Raw genomic sequence first — 20,167 nt, 5'->3', positions numbered from 1 at the left:
GTGGGGAAAAAAAATCCTTAAATGGTGGTGTGTAGAGACGTAGAGATGTAGAGCTATGTGAATCCTAGTATTGAAATCCTCAAGGGTGTCTGTTTTAAATACATGACCTAGACCATCTGGTCCAGAGGGACCCTGTCACTGGATATAGCCCAAGAGAGGACAGCAGTATTGGCAAGCTGTGTTTTTTTTTTTTTTTTACAATTACTACAACCCACTCTCACCACAAAAATCCTCCCCCACCATCCCAATGATGGTGCACCCCATGGAAAAAAGGAGGAAGGGTCCATATGAAGTTTGTTTTAGGCCCCCCAAAATGCCAGGGGCAGGCCTGCATGCGCACACACACACACACACACACACACACACACACACATATACGCACACTCACACACACAGATAAAAACCTATCCAATTATCAGTCATGCTTAGCGTGCCAAGCTGCATTTTGGTGCGATCACATCTCCCATCTTCCACACCAACACCCCTCCCCACCCCCTTGACAAAAGAACAACGCAGAATTTAAAAATAATTGCTCCAGCTGAAGTATTTTGGCTTCAAAGCAACAAAGCTCTAAGTGTAACATTTCCAAAAAAAAAAAAAAGACAAGATGGCTCCATGCCCCAGGCTGTTGGGTAATGGCTGAGTAAAAGTACTTTGCCTGTCAAATCATATTAGAGCTTCGCTTCTGTGCCTCTGAAGAAGAGCAGGCCAAGTAATAGGTAGTGTAGGTATAAACGGTAATAGAGTAATGTGGAATAATGTGGAAAATATATGATGAAATACTATATATATGTATATATTTATTTATATGTGTGCGTGTGTGTGATATGGCATAGAGAGAGAAACACAGAGAAACAGGCACAGAGAGATAGACACACAAAGACAGAGAGGGAGAGAGAGCGAGAGAGAAAAGAGAGAGAGATTTACAACATGTCTGCGCTCTTCCTAAGCTCACAGCACTCCTTCACTCTGACCAAACGCACGTGTCAGGTTGAGGGAGACAAATAATTTCTGAATGATTTTGGTTGACCTGGAAAATCCGCTTTACTTTTGTTGTTAACCATGCTTCGCTAATGCACTGAAGCTGCCACCATGCAGTCCTCATAGTACTCACAGACTTGCAAGGCAAGCAGTACATGTAAGCATTGGTGGTTCAGTGGTAGAATTCTCGCCTGCCACGCGGGAGGCCCGGGTTCGATTCCCGGCCAATGCAACGCAGCGTTTTAGCGACTGCGTAAGAGTTAGCTTGGCAGGCAACCTGATCGAGCATTGCTGTTGAACCTCTGAGCAAGAGACCTGAATAACTTCAGCATATATCCAGCTGTACTAATGGATACTATGCAAATATGTTTCAAAAGGAGTCTGATGTTTTTCCACCGTAATGTAATATCCTTCCCGTTTCAGGTTTGTGTTCATGAGAGAGAGAGGGGGAGAAAGAGAGAGCTGTACATGTAAAAAGTAACCACTAATTTCAAGCACAATTAGGTGCTGCATGTGCTGCTGTGCTTACTTTGCCACCTGCCATGTGTAACATGGGGCCTCAGGCCTTAGAGTTCAGCAGGCCACTCATTCCAAAGCCTTAGGCCAAGAACAGGCCACTCCAGGGGCATGCTGGGATATGTAGTCCCCAGGTCATGGCCATGAGGTAAGAATGACAGAAGACAACGCTTGGAACACTGGATCACGTGAGCGAGAGAGATGTGTTTATTAACTTGCTTATTCAATAGTTGAAGTCTGTGCCCTAGCGCTGTTTTTAGCTTTAGCTACAGTCAAACTGGTAGAAATGCACATGCAGCAGAATGTAATAGTGGGTGGACGAGCACCTGCTATAGAGAATGACATCACCGCCTACAGGTTATAAGCTAGCTCAATATACTGTATTGCTTGGTGTGCCAAGTCCCAAACTCAGAATATTTCTACAATGTCCAAGGTGCAGGGTATGCTGTGTGTTCATCTGGGAGTCACACACGTGTTTGTCTCACCACTGATTTTCCCATATGAGCCTTTATAATACCCAAATTATTGTCTTGACAGAGCAAACCTGCCTTTGAATAGTTTACAAGTGTTCACATATATTGGGCCATGCAGAGGAAAGTTGAGCATGCACAAGCCTCTGATTAAAAGCCAAACAAGCCTGCCTCATGCCCAATGCACACTGGGATAGGCTCCAGCATCCCCCGCAACCCTGCCCAGGATAAGCGGATATAGATAATGGATGGATGGATCAATATAGGCCTATATCCAGTAGAGTACACCAGTAGGTCTGAGATGGAACCCATTCCAAAAGATTTCTCTGTCCTTTACTTGTTATTTCCACATTGATATTTGTTTCTTCTTTCTTCATTGGTATAACCTAAGGTGACATTTGGAAATGGAATGGAGGTCGAAAGAGACAAACCTAATGGAAATATATCAGTACGCATGTAGTTATATACCGTGCCTGGACTTTATCTTATACAGTACCGGGTAGCTGCCAGGTAGCGTTTGGAATTTTTGGAAAACTTCATAAATCAGAAACCCATCATGCATACTGACTGTGAGGAATGCCATAACAGGATGAACTGGGCTAAGCCAATCGTTTTATGTTCTTGTTTTTTTTTTTTAAATAGAAAATACATTTTTTACAGTTCACAGTTTTTATGTACCGTATTATCTTCAACCCCACATTATAGTTATGCAATTCAGTTTAGTCATTTGGGTAACACCTTTAGCCAACAAGACAAACAATAGGTCATTTCATATGAAAAGCAAACACCAACTGAGACAGGTAGTCCCAAGTGGCACCATTATCAGCATGCATTCAAGACATTTAGTAGACACTCATATCCAGAGAAACTGACACAGCTAATATTCCTTAAACACAAACCATTTATACAACTGGATGCTCTTTTACTGATTAAATTCAGGTTACGTACTTTGCTCAACTGAGGGTACAATGGCAGTGTCTCACCTAGAAGTTTAACCAACAACCCGGATGTTGCAAGCCCTGGTGCCTAATTATTATGGTGAACTGCTACAACAGGGCCTCGGGATCTGCAAGATAAAGGGAGAGAAAAGTTTGTTTATAATAATAAATTCATTATTATTATTATTATTATTATTATTATTAAGAAGAGGTAGAAGATGAAAATGTAGGTGCAGTCTGAAAAGGTGTGTTTTTTTAGATAATTGTGTCAGAAAAAAGCACGCGAATCTGCCTACAGTTGGTTTACTGTAGGGTTACGGAAGGTCGCACCGTCATTCAAAAGATGGGAAACCCAGCTGGTAAGAGGATGTTTACCAGAGAGGACTGGTTGGATTACACTTACTCAGTTCTCCACACCAGCATTTTTATGAGCTATCACCTGTAAAACTACACCGTAAGACCACCTGTGGTATGAGGACCGATGTATGTGTGTGGTCTGCCAAAATATAACATGAGTAGTTTTTAATTGGGAAAAAGGTAGTGAGTCAGAATTCCATCACAACAAGATAGAAGTGCTCGACTATATTGCTGTATTTTATATTTTGTCAGCCATAAATCAAGTCCTGATAAAGTTATCATTATGATCACCTGATCTATGAGTAAGTCACGTGATCAGTGCTCCATCCTCGCCATTTTGAGCGAGATCACTGGACCAGCTGAGGTTAGCTAACTTTCTTGCTGAAGGAGTGTGAACTTGAAGACTAATGCTTTCATGTATTGAAGTCGCAAATTCGCACAGAATTGGTGGAACAGTAAGTACTAAACCAATTATTAAAAATACTACAACTCTTGCTGGGTAGTACACAAAGAAAGGAGCGTAAATCGCTTAGTTGAGGTGTGCTGGTTAGTAAAAGTTTTACACGTGTGGGGCTGGTATTCAGAGTAGATGCCGATAACTTCGTCCTGCCCCCTTTTTCACAGTACGTGTCAACGGGCCAGTGTTCTCAGAAACTAGCCTTAAAATCGTGCATTGTAACTTTACCCTAGAAAACGCTAGAACATTCGCTATCATGTCGGCAATTCAACATTAATCGTATCATGGAGACTGATTCGTAGCGTGTGTGTTTCTGGCGTAATCGTGTTTCATGTGCTCTACCACGCGTAGCGCCAGTATCAGTAACTTATCTTCCCTAATGGTTAGCAAGCTGGCTGTGCAGCCGGGTAGCGAGTCTAAACTCGCTCGGTTTGTTTCAGGTTCAGCAAGGTTAACCAAGGTTGCTCGGGTAGCTTTTAAGCTCTAACTTCTATGTTGCTACTTTTTGATATTATCAACCATGTGGTGTGCTATTTTCGCCAAAACCGCGCCGTTTGTGTCTGACCTGGCGATTTCTTTCAGACAGGTTGTACAATTTAACGAGTTGAAAATTGTGTGACAGTGTTCCCAGAAAGACCCCAGGATTTGTTATTAGATATTTTAAAGTTATTTTCTAGTCACAAAATAAGGTTTATTTTTTTAAGTGTACGTGGGTTGTGTTCAAGACTATGATATCAGGGGATTGATGTTTTCCTCATAAATGCGGATTTTGAATGCCGAACAGTTCAAAGAAATCTGCAACATTATTTCCATACCTTTAACTAATAAAACACGCGTAATACAGGGTCTTAACTATAGCAGAAGTTCGGTCAGTCAACTTAAATTTCCTTTTGACTGTACCTTTTCATGCTGTTTCAATTTGAATAACCCTACAAAAAATGCAGGCAGTTAAGTGCACCACAGTTTAAATGATTTGCGAAGGAAATGTGGAGTTACTGAAGTGTTGAACTTAAATGTAAGAAATGGGTGACTGTACACAAACATACACTCACGTAGATATCTTTGTAACGTTATCATCCTTTGTTTTAACAGGAAGCAAAATAGGACGAGTATTCACTTGCGTTGTATTTGCATTATTTGCAGCTGTCAGAATGTAGAGAGCATCTGAGTGATATGCCGCCCTGCCATTGCACAACTTCCTGTCCATTGTATGAGGTTGTAATGCGATCCATCCGCCGTCACCTTTGTCTGCGGCACCTGCCCATCTTTTTTTTTTTTTTAAATAATTCTTTGTTTTTGGTTTGTTTTACAGTTTTATATTCGCATGGAGGAGACAAGTGGAGGCGCAGTTTTGGTTTCTCCCACAAGGGGGCAGCAGGAAGCGATCTTCGCTCAACAGCCAACGGTCTCCGCGGACGGCAGGCAGGAGGTGGACTCCCTGTTTCAGGTGATTGAGAAACTGAGCGCGATCGCGGAGAGACGGCCTCCGCGCAGTGGTTCGTTGTCGGGCGGGAAGAGGCCCCACGCGCCCTGTGGGCCCATGGCTGTAACGGTTAAGAAGCCCAAAGAGGAGAAGGATTCTGGGAAAGGAATGGTGGGTATTATACAAATAAAATCTAAAAAGATACAATAAAACAAAGTACATAAATAAATATAAATGATTATTATTGTTATTCAGGAGAGCGTGGCGGGCGGGGACACAAGAGCCAGCTCTGAGGGTGCAGCAGGAGAGCCTGTGAAGGAGAAGTGGTACAGTCGGGAGCAGTGTGGGGCCTACAGGTGCCTGATCTGCAGCTACGTGTGCAGCCAGCAGCGCACGCTAAAGACGCACGCCTGGAAGCACGCGGGCCTGGTGCGCTGCTCCTACCCCGTGTTTGAGGACGGGCCTGAGGCCACGCCCCTCTCCCCTCCGGAGGAGGGGGCCGTCTCGGTCCCGCCGGGCGTCGGCCCCCGCGGGCCGGAGTCCGAGGGGAGGCCGGCCGCTGAGGACGTCCCAGAGTTCTTCATCGCCGAGGAGCCGGCGGTGGAGCTGCAGGTCACCGTGGAGACGGACGTGGGGGAGGAGGGGTGCCTGCCCGGCCCGGACGGCCTCCTCTCCTCCGCGCAGCTGATCCTCGGCGGGGGGGCGAACATCGCGGGACGCCTCAGCGTGGTGGTGCAGCGCCTGCCGGAGCGGGGGGCGACGCCCACCACCGAACCGGGCACGGGCACCAAGCCCCTGAGTGAGGAGGATGAAGAAGAGGAGGACACCGCCGAGGCCCCGGTGGCAGGTGAGGAGGTGCCCGCCTCCCGCAGGAGGACGCAGTCCGAATCTCTCCTCCTGCACTCGCTGGCCGCCGAGGCCCTCGTTGCCATGCCGATGACGGCAGCCGCTCCGGCCCACCCCAGCACCGGGGACGCCGGGGTCCCAGAGGCGGGACGGGACCCTGCGGCGTTCGCCATGCCCTATACCCCACAGACACCCCCCTCCCCCACCGAAGACCTCGCTGGGGAGGGCGTGGGCAAGAGCCCGGCCCAGGCGGGCATCAGCCAATCCCTGCTGACCGTCATCGAGAAGCTGCGGGAGCGGACCAATGAGAGCGCCTCGGACGAGGACGTCCTGAGAGAGCTGCGGGGCAACGCCCAGAGCTCGCCCGGCGACGGGGCGGCCCCGCCCGAGGGTGAGCTGGCAGAGGCCCGTCCCGGCAGCAAGAGGCCCCGCCGGTGCCCGCTCCGCTGCTATGGCGACGCCACAGAGGGCCGTGCCAAGCAGCGGCCGTGGGCACTCCTCCACCAGCAGCCCTGCCAGTGCCCCGCCTGCCAACACGCCCCCCGCGACAGCAAGGACCCGGAGAACCATGTGACCCACCGCTGCAAGACCAGGGTGCACTGCAGCAAGCAGCGGCGTAAGGTGAGGGGTCTACGCACACCTGGGCCTCCTGCTGCACCACAGCACCACAGCTCCACAGCCTGCTCCTGCAGCTTCCCTGCTAACATAACATAACATAACACAACATAACATGACATATCACAACATAATATAACACAACATAACATGACATATCACAACATAACATAACACAACATAACATGACATATCACAACATAACATAACACAACATAACATAACGTAACACAACGTAACATAGGATAACATAACGTGAGACAAGAACAGGCCATTCAGCCCAACGCTGCTCGTCTATTCCTACCACTGAACTGTACTTAATGCTTAGCTTACCTAAAAGCTAGATCGTATCTAACACTTTATCAAGCCGGGCCTTGAATACCCCCAGTGTTTCTGCCTCCATTACATGTCCAGGCGAGCTATTCCACATATTTCCTAATGTCTGTGTGAAATTTACCCTTTGCCAGTTTCCATTCATGCCCCCTCGTTCTGCTAACCAAACTCAACTTGAATAATTTCCTGTAGTTCACTTTGTTGATCCCTTTAATAAATTTAAAAGCCTCAATCATATCTCCCCCTAAGTCTCCTTTTACTAAGCTTGAAAAGGCCAAGCATCATCAACCACCGGTTCAGACCCAACACCTCAGGTGAGGTAACTGTAATCAGCTGATTTTACTGTTCTGTTAAATGCAAGGTAACAGTCGAACCCAACACACCGTGCAGCTCTTGAGAACCAGTGTCAGAGAGCCCTGTGCTGTAAGGTGAAGAGTTAGGGCACATGCATGTTTGTTATGAGCTTTAAAGTGAAAAATAGTGAGATCAGACTGATTTTGTTAGCATTCTGAATTAGCCAGGGATCCTGTTCTCCTCATTAATGTGTCACAGTGCTGAGTGGAGTGTTTATTCCAGCGAAGGTTTTTCTTAGTTTGACTTGTTTTGTGTTACTGAACCTGTATGGATTATATAAAGGTGAGATAAATTGATTATAGTGTGGGTTTTGAGACCTGCTTGCGAAGATTAATTCTACACTGTTTAGAAGCAGAAGTCAGTCTATAGCGACTTCGCTGAATTCTTCAGGAAAATGTACACCTTTTGAAGCTGACATTTTTCAAAAGCCTGTATCTTGACATTTTGAGAGTTCCTACTCTTTTTGTGAATTTTTTTCATCCTCTGTTGGAAAAGGTTATCCAGGCAGTTTGCTCAGACGTTGTACAAGAGTTGGATGGAGTCCACTTAGTCGCCTGTCTGGAATTGTTTTATTAATATTAGTCATCTTTCTCCCCATTGGTGGTTTTATTAATACCAGAACCCTCTTGAGGACGGCCCTGCCGAACGTCTGTGCAGCTGTTCTGGGAATCGCTTATGAAACACATTTCTGTTCTGTTTGCGTTTGGTCCCTGCTCATTCTCCCTGCTAATGTCTCCCTCATGATTGTATTCACATCACACACAGGCTGGCCTCTCATTCTTGCAGTTTAGTATTTCACAGTTGTCTGTCTCACACTTGTGATTGTTTTATTAATACTGCACAGTTGGCTCTCACACTTGCGATTGTTTTATTAGTACTGCACAGTTGTCTGTATCACACTTGGGTTTGTTTTATTAATACTGCACATTTGCCTTACACTTGGAATTGTTTTATTAATATTGCTGTTGGCGCTCACTCGTGATTGCTTTATTAATACTGCACAGTGGTCTCTCACTTGGGATTGTTTTATTAATACTGCAGTTGGCTCTCACACTTGTTTGTTTTATTAATACTGCACAGTGGTCTCATGGTTGTTTTATTAATACTGCACAGTGGTCTCTCACACAAGTGTGATTGTTTTATTAATACTGCCCACTGGTCTCTCTCCCACTTGTGATGTTTTCTAATGTTACACAGAGACGGCTGCAGAATCATGAGAGCAGCCAGCATGGGTATGAGGGAGCCTTGGCAACAATGGTGCCCGTCATCGAAACCATGGTGACCGCAGACGATTCGCTAGAGAAGAAAGCCGCTAAGGGTGAGTAATGTGACTCTTGAATATATGCTGTAGTACTGACTATACAGTACTATAGGCCTTACAGAAGGTTCCTACGGTAACCATGTTGGCCACGCCCCTCATTTGCAAATAACGGCACACACCTTAAGGAACATAATTATCACTTAATAGGTTTAATTTCCAATGACACTTTTGGTAATTGCAAAAGGCATTTTCTGTGCAACATTTCTGAATGTTCTCCACATTTAGTGGCAGAGGCCGCAAACATAACCTTGTTTCCCTGTCTCTGTCTTCCAGAAGCTTTTCAGGGTCAGAGAGTTTACCGGTGTGCTGTTTGCGACTACACCAGCTCCTCCTGGATCGGAGTTCGGAATCACCAGAGGATCCACAGCACCGAGAAGCCGTACAGGTTCGTGCTGAGCCCAGGTGCTGCCCCCTACTGGTGAACCAGGGGATGTGTGCGTTTCTGAGCAGGTGTGTGTTTATGTAGGTGTCTTGTGTCATAGACTCCTGGCCCAAGGTGAACTCTGTAGACAACACCACATGCAGGTTTTGGAGGTGCCAGTGGGAGTTGTAGTCTTGAGCTTACTGTGAATTGTTCATCTGCCTTTTAACTTCCCCATTTCCCACCAATTCCCAAAATGCAATCTAGCCAGTTGCACTCTTGCCACCTGTTATTGGGAAACTACCACCCTTCTAATCTGGACTGTTTAACAAGTTGGAACAGGAGACAAAACAAGCCAAAGTACCATTTATAGAGCTGCCTGTGTCAGCATCTTGGCTAGGACTGTTTTTAATCAATGAAGAACGGAATTCTGAAGGTATAAGTCTTGACATCATTTAGGGACGTAATTCACTGCACTCTGTGTTCTGGGTTTGTTATTAGGCCGAGTCAAGAATACAAGGTGTAATTGGTCATTAGGAAGAATTAAGAGCTTTTCAGTATGGATTCCTACAGCATAGAGATAAGTCGCCCAATGTTCAATTTCACATTTGAATACATTCCTTTGTGAGGGGGGAGTGATTGGCGGTACCGGAAGCCGCCAGCAGAGGGCAGTGTGGTATAAGTAAAGTTCCGGCAGCGCTGACGAGCTGCCAAGCACAGGTCACGTACTGCGGCTATATGAGGAAGCGGGTGCTAGGACACGAAGGGTGCGTTTCTTTCAGCAGAAAAGCTGCACGGTAGCATCTGGAGACGTAGCTCTTTAATACCTCCGCTGTGTAAATAAAGGGTGTCTTTGATGCGGGGAGCTGTCACTTCTCTCTGTTTGTTACGCTTGGCCTTGGCGAGAGGTGTTTCATAAGGTTTCCAGAGAGAGAGACAGAGAGAGTGACAGACAGACACGGGGGGGGACAGAGAGAGAGCGAGATGGAGAAATAGAGGCTGAGAGAGACCGAGAGAGACAGAGACAGAGACAGACAGACAGACAGAGAGAGAGAGAGAGACTGAGAAAGACAGAGGCAGACAGGTGCAGAGGCGGGGAGAGACAGAGACGGAGAGACAGACAGAAACGGGGGGGGAGAGAGAGAGAGAGAGAGGTGGAGAAATAGAGACTGAGAGACAGAGACAGACAGACACAGAGGGAGAGAGACTGAGAGACAGAGGCAGACAGATGCAGAGGGAGAGACAGAGACAGAGAGAGGGAGAGAGACTGATAGAGACAGAGACAGACAGACACAGAGGGTGAGACAGAGAGAGGGAGAGAGGGAGAGATGGAGAAATAGAGACTGAGAGAGACAGAGTCAGACAGACACACAGAGGGAGAGACAGAGACAGAGAGAGGGAGAGAGACTGAGAAAGACAGAGGCAGACAGATGCAGGGGCGGAGAGAGACAGAGAGGCAGAGCGAGAGAAACTCACATCTCTAAATGAAGCCGTGTAATCCTCTGAGTGAGTCATCTCTGAACACTTAACGCTGAACACGCTGGGCATCACTGTGCAGCGCTGTGACTGGGTCTGGTGCTGAACACGCTGGGCATCGCTGTGACTGTGGCTGGTGCTGAACAGTGGTGAACAGAGCCGCAGTCAGGCTCCCTCCGACATTCACCGTACAGAGGACATGCATGTACACACGCATGTACACACGTGAGCACACACACCCATGTACACACGCATGTACACACGTGAGCACACACACCCATGTACACCCGTATGTACGCACGTGAGCACACACACCCATGTACACGTGAGCACACACACCCATGTACACACGCATGTACACACGTGAGCACACACACCCATGTACACACGCATGTACACACGTGAGCACACACACCCATGTACACCCGTATGTACGCACGTGAGCACACACACCCATGTACACGTGAGCACACACACCCATGTACACACGCATGTACGCACACGAGCACACACCCATGTACACACCCATGTACGCACGTGAGCACACACACCCATGTACACACCCATGTACGCACGTGAGCACACACTCCCATGTACACACGCATGTACGCAAACAAGCACACACACCCATGTACACACGTATGTACGCACACGAGCACACACACCCATGTACACACGCATGTACGCAAACGAGCACACACACCCATGTACACACGCATGTACGCAAACGAGCACACACACCCATGTACGCACATGAGCACACACACCCATGTACACACGCATGTACACACGTGAGCACACACACCCATGTACGCACGTGAGCACACACACCCATGTACACACGCATGTACGCACACGAGCACACACTCCCATGTACACACGTATGTACGAGCACACACACCCATGTACACACGTATGTACGCTCACGAGCACACACACCCATGTACACGTATGTACGCTCACGAGCACACACACCCATGTACACGTATGTACGCTCGTGAGCACACACACCCATGTACACACGTGAGCACACACACCCATGTACGCATGTGCACGCACACATGTAGGTACGCACATGCATGTACACACGTATGTACACACATGCGCACACACACGCATACTCACAAAAATACATACACGCATGAAAACTGATAAAAATAAAAATGACAGATTCGTAAACACGCGCAGCAGTTTGACAGAAATGCCTGCACGCAGACAACCAGACATGCAAATACACGCAAACACAGATTCACATCGACTGACGGAAACGCACACTCAAACGCTGACACAAGCTCACAGAGACGCCGCAGACAGACAGGAACGCGGGGTCTCTTATTCACAGGGGTGATATCAGAGCCGGGTGAATGCCGTACCCCTCCCCCAAAGAGCTGAATTTGGCAAAAACAAGTTCTGTAGCGGATATATTCTGGGCAGAAAGCGCGGTGGTCCGTATTCCTCACAGTGGGAGGCCGGTTTGCTGTAGCGCCTCCAGGAACTCCATCAGTGAAAGGATGCCGCTACAGAAACAGCATTCTGCGGGTCTGTTTCCCCCCACGAAACCGATGTGTTCCTCTTAAGATATAAAGCTCTTGTGTCCACATTGATTTTCCCGAGAACAGAAAAATGTGGTCTCTACCTGCAGGGTGAAAGAGGAAAAGAAGAGGGAAAAAAAAAAACCTAATCTCGCTCTCGTGGCTGGAAAGCAAATGGGTGCGTGTGTTCCTGAAGGCCCTTTGTGTTTGTCGGCCCGCTGGCCGGTGGAACCGCGGCCCGGCCGGCTGAGTGACGGCCCTCGAGGCCGACGCCCCCACCCCCCCACTCCCCCCCCTGCCATTAATCCCCGCTCTTCAAAAGAGGCTTTGACGCCGCGCAGAAACGCCGGCGGGGCATGCTGGGAGACCGCGGTCGCCCTGGGATACCAGGCCGCGGGACACCCTTTACCGCGCGCTCCGAAAGCCGCGCCCGTCGCCAACGTCCCGCCGGATGTTTACGTTTCTGGCGCACCGCTGGGGCGTGCTTGCACCGGCGCGTCTGATATCCTTAAAACGCAGCGATGAGCACTACAGAGTAGATGACTTAAGAGGGGACATGATTTCGCCCTCCCGATGTCTAGTAAAACAAAATGGATGCCTCCTGTTTGGCCTCCCCTGCAAGCGAGTGGGGGAATAACATTGAGCGCAGCGATAAACGTCAGAGTGATTTCAGAGCCTCCTGGCTAATGGCACCGCTCCTCCACAGCCTTCTTCTCCATTGGGAATAAGTAGAATAAGGCTGTGTGTGTGTGTGTGAGTGCGAGTGCGCAAGAGGAATAACGCTCTGTGTGTGTGTGTGTGTGTGTGTTGCAGTTGCTGCAGCTGTAATTTTTCCACCACCGACATGAACAGCCTGAGGAGTCACATGCAGAGGCACCCCCAGGAACAGCCGACTGTGCAGCTGCTGGAACAGTACAGGTGAGAGAGGAGTACAGGTGTGGAACAGTACAGGTGAGAGAGGAGTACAGGTGTGGAACAGTACAGGTGAGAGAGGAGTACAGGTGTGGAACAGTACAGGTGAGAGGAGGACAGGTATGGAGCAGTACAGGTGAGAGGAGTACAGGTGTGGAACAGTACAGGTGAGAGGAGTACAGGTGTGGAAAGGTACAGGTGAGAGAGGAGTACAGGTGAGAGAGGAGTACAGGTGTGGAACAGTACAGGTGTGGAACAGTACAGGTGAGGAAACAGTACAGGTGTGGAACAGTACAGGTGAGAGGAGGACAGGTGTGGAACAGTACAGGTGAGAGGAGTACAGGTGTGGAACAGTACAGGTGAGAGGAGTACAGGTGTGGAACAGTACAGGTGAGGAGGACAGGTGTGGAACAGTACAGGTGAGAGGAGGACAGGTATGGAACAGTACAGGTGAGAGGAGTACAGGTGAGAGGAGGACAGGTGTGGAACAGTACAGGTGAGAGAAGAGTACAGGTGTGGAACAGTACAGGTGAGAAACAGTACAGGGCTTTTGATTACAGGTATAGGACTCATCTTAACTAACTGTGACGATGGACTTGCGGCATTTTCTTATTCCTTTTGAATGAACTATTAACTCTACTGAAGAAAAGGCCTGGAGGAGAAACAGAACTTAGAGACTGGAACGCTCAGATGTGTCCGAGAGCTGAGCTGCGTGAGGAGAAGCGTGTGCCTCAGGAGGGAGCCGCCGGGCCGTCCCGCTCTGCCGCGGCGGCGTAGCTCCAAGCAGCTTCCTTTTGACACACCCCCCCCCCCACCCCCCACCCACCGCAGGTGCTCCCTCTGCGGCTACGCGTGCCGCCACCCCCCCTCGCTGAAGTCGCACATGTGGAAGCACGCCGGCGACCAGAACTACAACTACCAGCAGGCCACCCGCGCCATCGACCGCGCCATTTCCCTCGGCTGCTCGTGAGTGCGCGCGCTGATTGGTCTGCTCCTCTCTCTGTCCGTCCGTTACCCCTCTCTCCTCAGAAGACCATTACGTTATTCATCATTACTTTATGCATTGGCCGGCAGTGTAGTACAACGGTTAGGGAACTGGGCTTGTAACCTGAAGGTTGCAGGTTCGTAGTACATGGCTGTGGAAGGTGCTTCACCTGTATTGCTTCAGTGTATATCCAGCTGTATAAATGGATACTATGTAAACTATGCTATAAGTTGTGTAAGTTGCTCTGGATAAGAGTGCCTCCTAAACTCCAGTAGTGTGTGCAGTGTATGAAGAGCTGGGTCTGTAGTGGTCTGGAATGTGGTGGTCTATACACTGTGTGTGGGGTCAGTTTCATTGTAGACCCCCCATTCTGTTGGATGGAGTTCAGCAGAATGTGCAGCAGTACGACTGGTTGTACTGTCGGTAGCAGCGGCTATGGTGGTGTGATGCGAGGTAGCATTGTTCCTATGGGTAATACATTAGCGCTGTGAGAGTTTTTATGATGCGGCATAACATTGGGACGCTCAATAGCTTTTTTAGATAGCCGTACGTATATGTTAGCGTGATGTGTGCGTATTGCTCTTAAGGGTAAATGTTAGGCCCGCTCGGTAGATATATAAACTAAAGCTATTACTGCTCTGTATTTTGGCAGAGCTTTATCAGTGCGATGCTTTCTGGCTGTCCTGTTGTTATTGTGTCTGGCTCTGTGGTATTTATTTCATGCATTTGTCCCATAGGAGCCGTGTAACGCTTCCAAATGCATAAGTAATAGCGGTGGAGATGTACAGTCGGTGTTTCTCCTGTCAGACGGTCGTGTGGGTTTACTCGGGCTGCTTTTCTTTACAGGGCCCTGGCCGGTCCTCAGAATGCCGGCCCCGGGTTCGATCCCTGGCGGGACGCGCGCGTCGCTGAGGACGGCTCGGAGAAGGCCACACCCTGTCCGGACCCCCGCAGCGAGGCCTCCACGGTGGACCGGCCTGGCGGAACCCCCGACCCCCCCGGGGCGCCAGGCGCCCCCCCCGCCCCGGGCTCGGAGTACTGCGTGCTCCTGTTCTGCTGCTGCGTCTGCGGGTTCGAGTCCCCCAGCAAGGAGAGGCTGATGGAGCACATGAACGAGCACCAGGGCGAGATCATCAGCATCATCCTGAGCCGGGATCCGCCTGCAGGTTACTGAGGGAACTGCGCCACCACCAAAAAAAAAAAGCACACTGGTCTTCCCCACATCCTCCTTTACCAAAACCCCCCTGACACCCCCCCCCAAAACTGCTGGGTCCCCCTGGAGCCCCATGCACTCCTGAAGAAAGTCCGTCCTGAGGACTGCGAGTCAGAAATTCAGTCTTTGAGAAATTCACCTTTGACCTCTCCGCCTGAATTCCAGTTTTCGGGAAAGGTGGGCTTTGGGTGCTGATCTCGCGTTCTCTCTCTCTCTCTCTTCTCCTCTCTCGCTCACTCCCCCGTTCCCTTCCGGAACGCCGGCCTGACTCTCTCTCCGTATCGCCTCGCCTTCTCGTCACGATTTTATGCGTATTTTTATTCTCCCCAGGAGGGGAGTTAAGTGGCAGACGGTTGGTTCAAGGACATCAAGTTTCATAAAAAAAACGAAACTTTAAAGAAAGTATTAATAAGCGAAAGATGCGCAAGGGGCGATAAAGAAAAGTTATCTGCGGTGACGTAACGTTCACAAAGCCGGTTTTCCTTGCAGTTTCGCTGAAAGACGTCCAACAACACCTCATTGAATTCCGAAGCTTGAGACGCTAGGCTATTACGTGCTAAACGACCCCTGCAGATAATGCGCACTTGTGATGGCGGCTCCCCTTACAAACTCATTATGTAATGTATTCGTATATTTTTATAATTCAGTCTGAACTCCTTTTCACTTCGGCTAGAAGTCGAGAAGTGAAGCAAACAGTGTGCCTTCCAGGGTGTGTTTCGCGGTCATATTTGTGCTAATATTTATTGATTTTTATTTTTTATTTTTTTTTAGCGAGTGATTTTCTGTGCTTCCACACGCAGAGCAAGTGTGTTTTTAGACGTCACCGTTCGAGCGGTGCTTCCGAAATGTTTCTTAACGTCACTTTTTCCTGTATTAAGAGCACAGGGAGTCCGCAGAATATGTCCTACAAACTTTTGTTTTTTTTGTTGCTACGCCGTTATTTAAAGAGTATTTATATATTTATGTATTTACAGTTTAATAACTATCTGGTAGCTGGTGTGTCCTACAGGAATTTTCTCTTGGTTTATGGTCCAACGTACACTGCTGACTTGCTATGGTTAGATCCATGGGAATGTTGTAGAAAATGATTTATTTATTGATGTCGGTAAACATCAGGGTTTGATTTTGGTAAATATCAGGGTTTATCGGTGGCTCAGGTGTACTACACACCGTCTGGTAGAAATGACAAGTCATTATAATACGTAGTTAACAGAAAAGGCCAAATTTAATTTTCACCGTGGATCCAGTTTTTTTATATTCTGCATTCAGAGCTGGAAATATTTATTTTCTGTCCTTGGATTTAGCAAATATCTGCTGCTTTAATTGTCCTCAAATAACTAGTTCAGTTCTCAGTAATTCAGACGGTTTGGGGGCCTGTTCCATTGTTGTGAATTTTGAGAATTCAAACTTACGTTTTTTCCAGCGTTGTCACACTTAATGACCAGTACTTGTGCTGTGTTTCAGCTGCCTATGTTTTTATTTATGTTTTCTGAAAGAGAAAATACTGTTTTAGGTATGACCATTGTCAATAGGATAGTAGTAGTGGTAGTAGTGGGTTTGCAAATGCTGACAGTTGCACAGTTTAATCCTTAAGCTGAAGTTTGCCAACTTCAGTCAGATTTCAAAGCTAAAATGCAGATTTCAAATGTTTGTGGGTATAGAACTTTTGTGCACGGATGCATAGTCTTATGCAGACTGACCACATTGTCTCATGGCTGTAGAATTCACTTGAACAACAGCAATATATTTTTTATTAATTTAATTGCCATTGTTCTAAAGGTTTATAGAATAGCTACCTCTTGCCAAAGCAGAGCTACAATATTCTGGTATTTTTCACATTTTTAACAAGCTTCCTGCTGTATCCCTGAACATTATTCTTTTAGTAACTCATTTTATTTTCCACTTAAAATGAAAGGGACTGAAAACGAACAGCTCATTTAGTGTCATTTAATTCAAGCGGTTTCTACTTTTTAAAAAAATGATGAATCAAATACTTAATAAATCTATCTTTGTAACATGTCTGTAGTTCCTAATTTAAATTTGAAGCAGCTCAGGCAGCGACGCTGAGATACAGCCAACATCCTTTATTTACTCCATCCTTTATTCGTTCGTCCTGTCCTTTCAGGCAGGAAACGTACTTGATGTAAATTACACGAACACGTACAAAATGGCTGCCATACGGTCATTCAGAGCGTCATTCGTGCGCGTCCGTGCTGCAAGGTGTAATACCCCCGTGAACCACAGGGGCAGCGTTTTATGCCTAGTGACGCGATTGACGCCAGGCAGCCAGGAAGGATGGCAGGATAATTTGAAGGGAAGCCATGACCTGCCCCCGAGTGGACATACCTTTTAAACCTCCAGACAGAAAGTAAACATTACATTACAGGCATTTGGCAGACGCTCTTATCCAGAGCGACGCACAACAAAGCGTATAACCATAACCAGGAACAAGTGTGTCGAAAAACCCCAGAGAGAAGTACCGTTCCAAATGCAGGGAACAACCGCATAGTTTAACTTGGACCCTGTAGGTTAAACTGATTAACACAAACCAAACAAGAACAGCAACAACGCAGTCTATGCAAAAATACACGCAGTAGTTAAGACGAGTGCATTTAACTAAGTCACCTACGAAACAGCTACCTAGTTACAACCCTAAGCTTACGATCCATTTAGAGATTACAGGGAGGTAGGGAGGGATGGGGAGAGGTGCAGCCTGAAGAGGTGAGTCTTCAGTTGTCGCTTGAAGGTGGTCAGGGTCTCAGCTGTTCTGACCTCCACGGGGAAGGTCATTCCACCATCATGGGGGCCAGAACAGACAGGAGACGTGAGCAGACGAGTGTGAACAATGTCGTCTGGGACACGACCACTTCACGTGCACCCGGCGTGAGAAAATTCAAGTGTGTTTCCAGCCACAGACGCTCGTTTTATGCAGTGTGTTTTAACCCCGTTCACGTTTAATGCCTGCTGAAAACGGGCCAGGGCAAGGCCGTACAGTTCCGCTCTGCCCGCGCCATCGGAGGGTGGAATGCGTACCCTGTGATGATACCGCTAGCAAGCGCACTAGCGCTGTGCATTAAAACGCATTTATCCAGTGCAGCGTAGCGTCACACTTGCTCATGGTCCCATTGCTTTTTTTTTTCATGCTTATTTTGGGAATGCTTGTGAGGTAATATAAAGGAAAGTATTTGTAGAACATGGTGGGGTGAAACAAGTTGTTTTAGTTGAGGGAAAAGTTTGAGTTTTTTATGTGTAGTTTCCCCCCCCCCCCCTTCTGTTGGAAAGCTGTTTGTCAAACCCAGCCCCTGGGACCAACGGTTTCACATCGTGCTACGACTGAGCGCTGTAATAATTGCTTGATCTTTCCTGAAGTGCCGTGTCTGAACAAAGTTAACAGAGTTTCTCATGAACAAAACCTCGGACGCACAGTTTGCTCTGGTCTAAGACTCAAGGTTGATGAACGCTGAATTAAAATACAGCTCTTATATATGCATGTCTATACATGCCTTTCTGTGTCTGGTTTAGAAAAAGGCCAGATTTTTTTTTTACTGTTCTATTGAAAAATTCGTTTAAAAAATGCTTTTCCAGGGTGCAGCAGTGGTCCTACTGGTCTTAGAAATGCCTGACAACCGTTTGCTCATTGGCACCCTTGGACTTCGTTCCTGACCCAATCAGACGCTAATTAATTGATTTTGAACTGAGAATGAAACCAGTGTGTGGGTCCAGGTGGAAAGGTGTGAAGCTTTGTCCACAGAACACAGTGGTGGCTGTCTTTTATGCGGGTGTAGCCAATGCCATCTGGTCGTTTTAGCAGCGATGCTCGTGTGTCATTGTGGGCTCCGTAGTGAAGTGTTTTTGTGCTGCCAGGTTTGTCCTTGCGTGCAGACGGCTGGATAAAAGCGATGTGTGAATGTGTCGATGTGGGAACCAAGGGTCATTGCTTTTGTCATGCAACAGAATCGTATCTGATTGTGCCTTACAAAATCATCTGACTTATCAGTAATCTGAATGAGCCACTCAGAAGGGGTATTTAATGGGTAAATACTGACATCAAAAATCAGAGGAATAAACATGCTCACTCAAGCATATTAACTGATGATTGGGTGCTGAATCCCACAAACTATAATTGAAAGAGAGAAACGGACAGCACTCACTAGAATATTATAAATTTTTGTTTTATTGCATGCATGTATGGAGGCCCGACATGCACAAACGTTTTTGCCTAAGTCTTCCTCCTCAGTGTGCTGCTGAAGGTGCCAAAAATAAATTAAGAGGTCCAGCTCCTCATCCAGTGCTTAAACAGGTCAAACACACACCGTGTGACATACACTGACAACCTGGGAACCAATGGAATTGTTAGGCTAACTGGATATCCATCACATCTTTCAATAATACAATGTTTCAATTATCTATTATATTCTGTTCATACTTTATAACAGTGTCGGCAGTGAATTTACACACACAGGATATTCACTGCCGCCAATTATAAAGTATAAATAGAATAACACAACAGCGCGGGCAAGCTGTAGAGCAGTGTGTGAAACTGATCGGCTCTATCGGAGGCTCTGCACTGTAGATACTGAAGCTCACTGGAAGGTTTGCTGAGGGAAATTGATCCGCTTCCATGCCCTCAGATTGAGGTCCTTCACTCGATAGGACATCGGACCACAAACATTCAATGGACAGTCGATAAAAGGGAGTTATCCAGCCCCAGCAGTTCATGATGGTATCGAAAAAGGGTTGTGTTGCCGATGAAGATCTCAAGTGTGCCAGTTTAAAGAATCCTCAGCAGTTCTGTGCTGAGCACCAAAATGCATGGTACTAGAGGGACACGTAGGATTTTGTAAAGCACTGCACATTTAGTTTTGCGTGCATGTATTATGCACGCTTATTTTTAAGGTGAAAATTTTTTAATGGTATTTTTCTAGCCAAAGGTGTGAATAATATCTATTTTTTCTAATTTTGAAATGTAATAAATCCACAGTGATTTACTTGTTGTAATTGAAAATGAAATTTCCCAGCATGGCCGCCTTCATGCTTTAACACCAAAGGACACAGAAAATCCTGGGGGGGGGGGGGC

At 47.3% G+C, this 20,167-nt stretch overlaps 1 protein-coding gene and 1 non-coding gene across 3 annotated transcripts; both read left to right on the top strand.

The window, feature by feature from the left end:
* Positions 1 to 1,142: 1,142 nt before the first annotated feature.
* Positions 1,143 to 1,213, top strand: trnag-gcc (transfer RNA glycine (anticodon GCC)). The gene has a single exon. It is a non-coding gene; the product is annotated as a tRNA-Gly (tRNA).
* Positions 1,214 to 3,553: 2,340 nt separating this feature from the next.
* On the top strand, positions 3,554 to 17,105 carry LOC135255759 (zinc finger protein 507-like). 2 transcript variants are annotated; one of them, XM_064337327.1, is made up of 9 exons: positions 3,554 to 3,717; positions 4,863 to 4,934; positions 5,032 to 5,313; positions 5,398 to 6,609; positions 8,488 to 8,608; positions 8,885 to 8,996; positions 12,794 to 12,898; positions 13,724 to 13,858; positions 14,724 to 17,105. In XM_064337327.1, exons 1-9 carry the CDS (start codon positions 3,670 to 3,672, stop codon positions 15,049 to 15,051), a joined length of 2,415 nt encoding a protein of 804 aa, XP_064193397.1. In that variant the 5' UTR covers positions 3,554 to 3,669; the 3' UTR covers positions 15,052 to 17,105. The 2 variants fall into 2 exon arrangements, with proteins under 2 accessions (XP_064193397.1, XP_064193398.1); XM_064337328.1 differs by lacking the exon at positions 4,863 to 4,934 and having other exon boundaries at positions 3,555 to 3,717.
* The last annotated feature ends 3,062 nt before the right edge of the window (positions 17,106 to 20,167 follow it).

The sequence above is a fragment of the Anguilla rostrata genome, chromosome 5 (assembly GCF_018555375.3).
Source record: "Anguilla rostrata isolate EN2019 chromosome 5, ASM1855537v3, whole genome shotgun sequence".
Taxonomy (NCBI): domain Eukaryota; kingdom Metazoa; phylum Chordata; class Actinopteri; order Anguilliformes; family Anguillidae; genus Anguilla; species Anguilla rostrata.
Note: the sequence above shows the minus strand (reverse complement) of the source record. Positions and strands in the feature narration are given on the sequence as shown.

Coding starts and splice junctions, on each gene's coding strand:
- LOC135255759 (XM_064337327.1), top strand. CDS start 3,670: ATGCTTTCATGTATTGAAGTCGCAAATTCGCACAGAATTGGTGGAACA. Junction 3,718..4,862: donor CGCACAGAATTGGTGGAACA/GTAAGTACTAAA, acceptor CATTATTTGCAG/CTGTCAGAATGTAGAGAGCA. Junction 4,935..5,031: donor CTTCCTGTCCATTGTATGAG/GTTGTAATGCGA, acceptor TTTGTTTTACAG/TTTTATATTCGCATGGAGGA.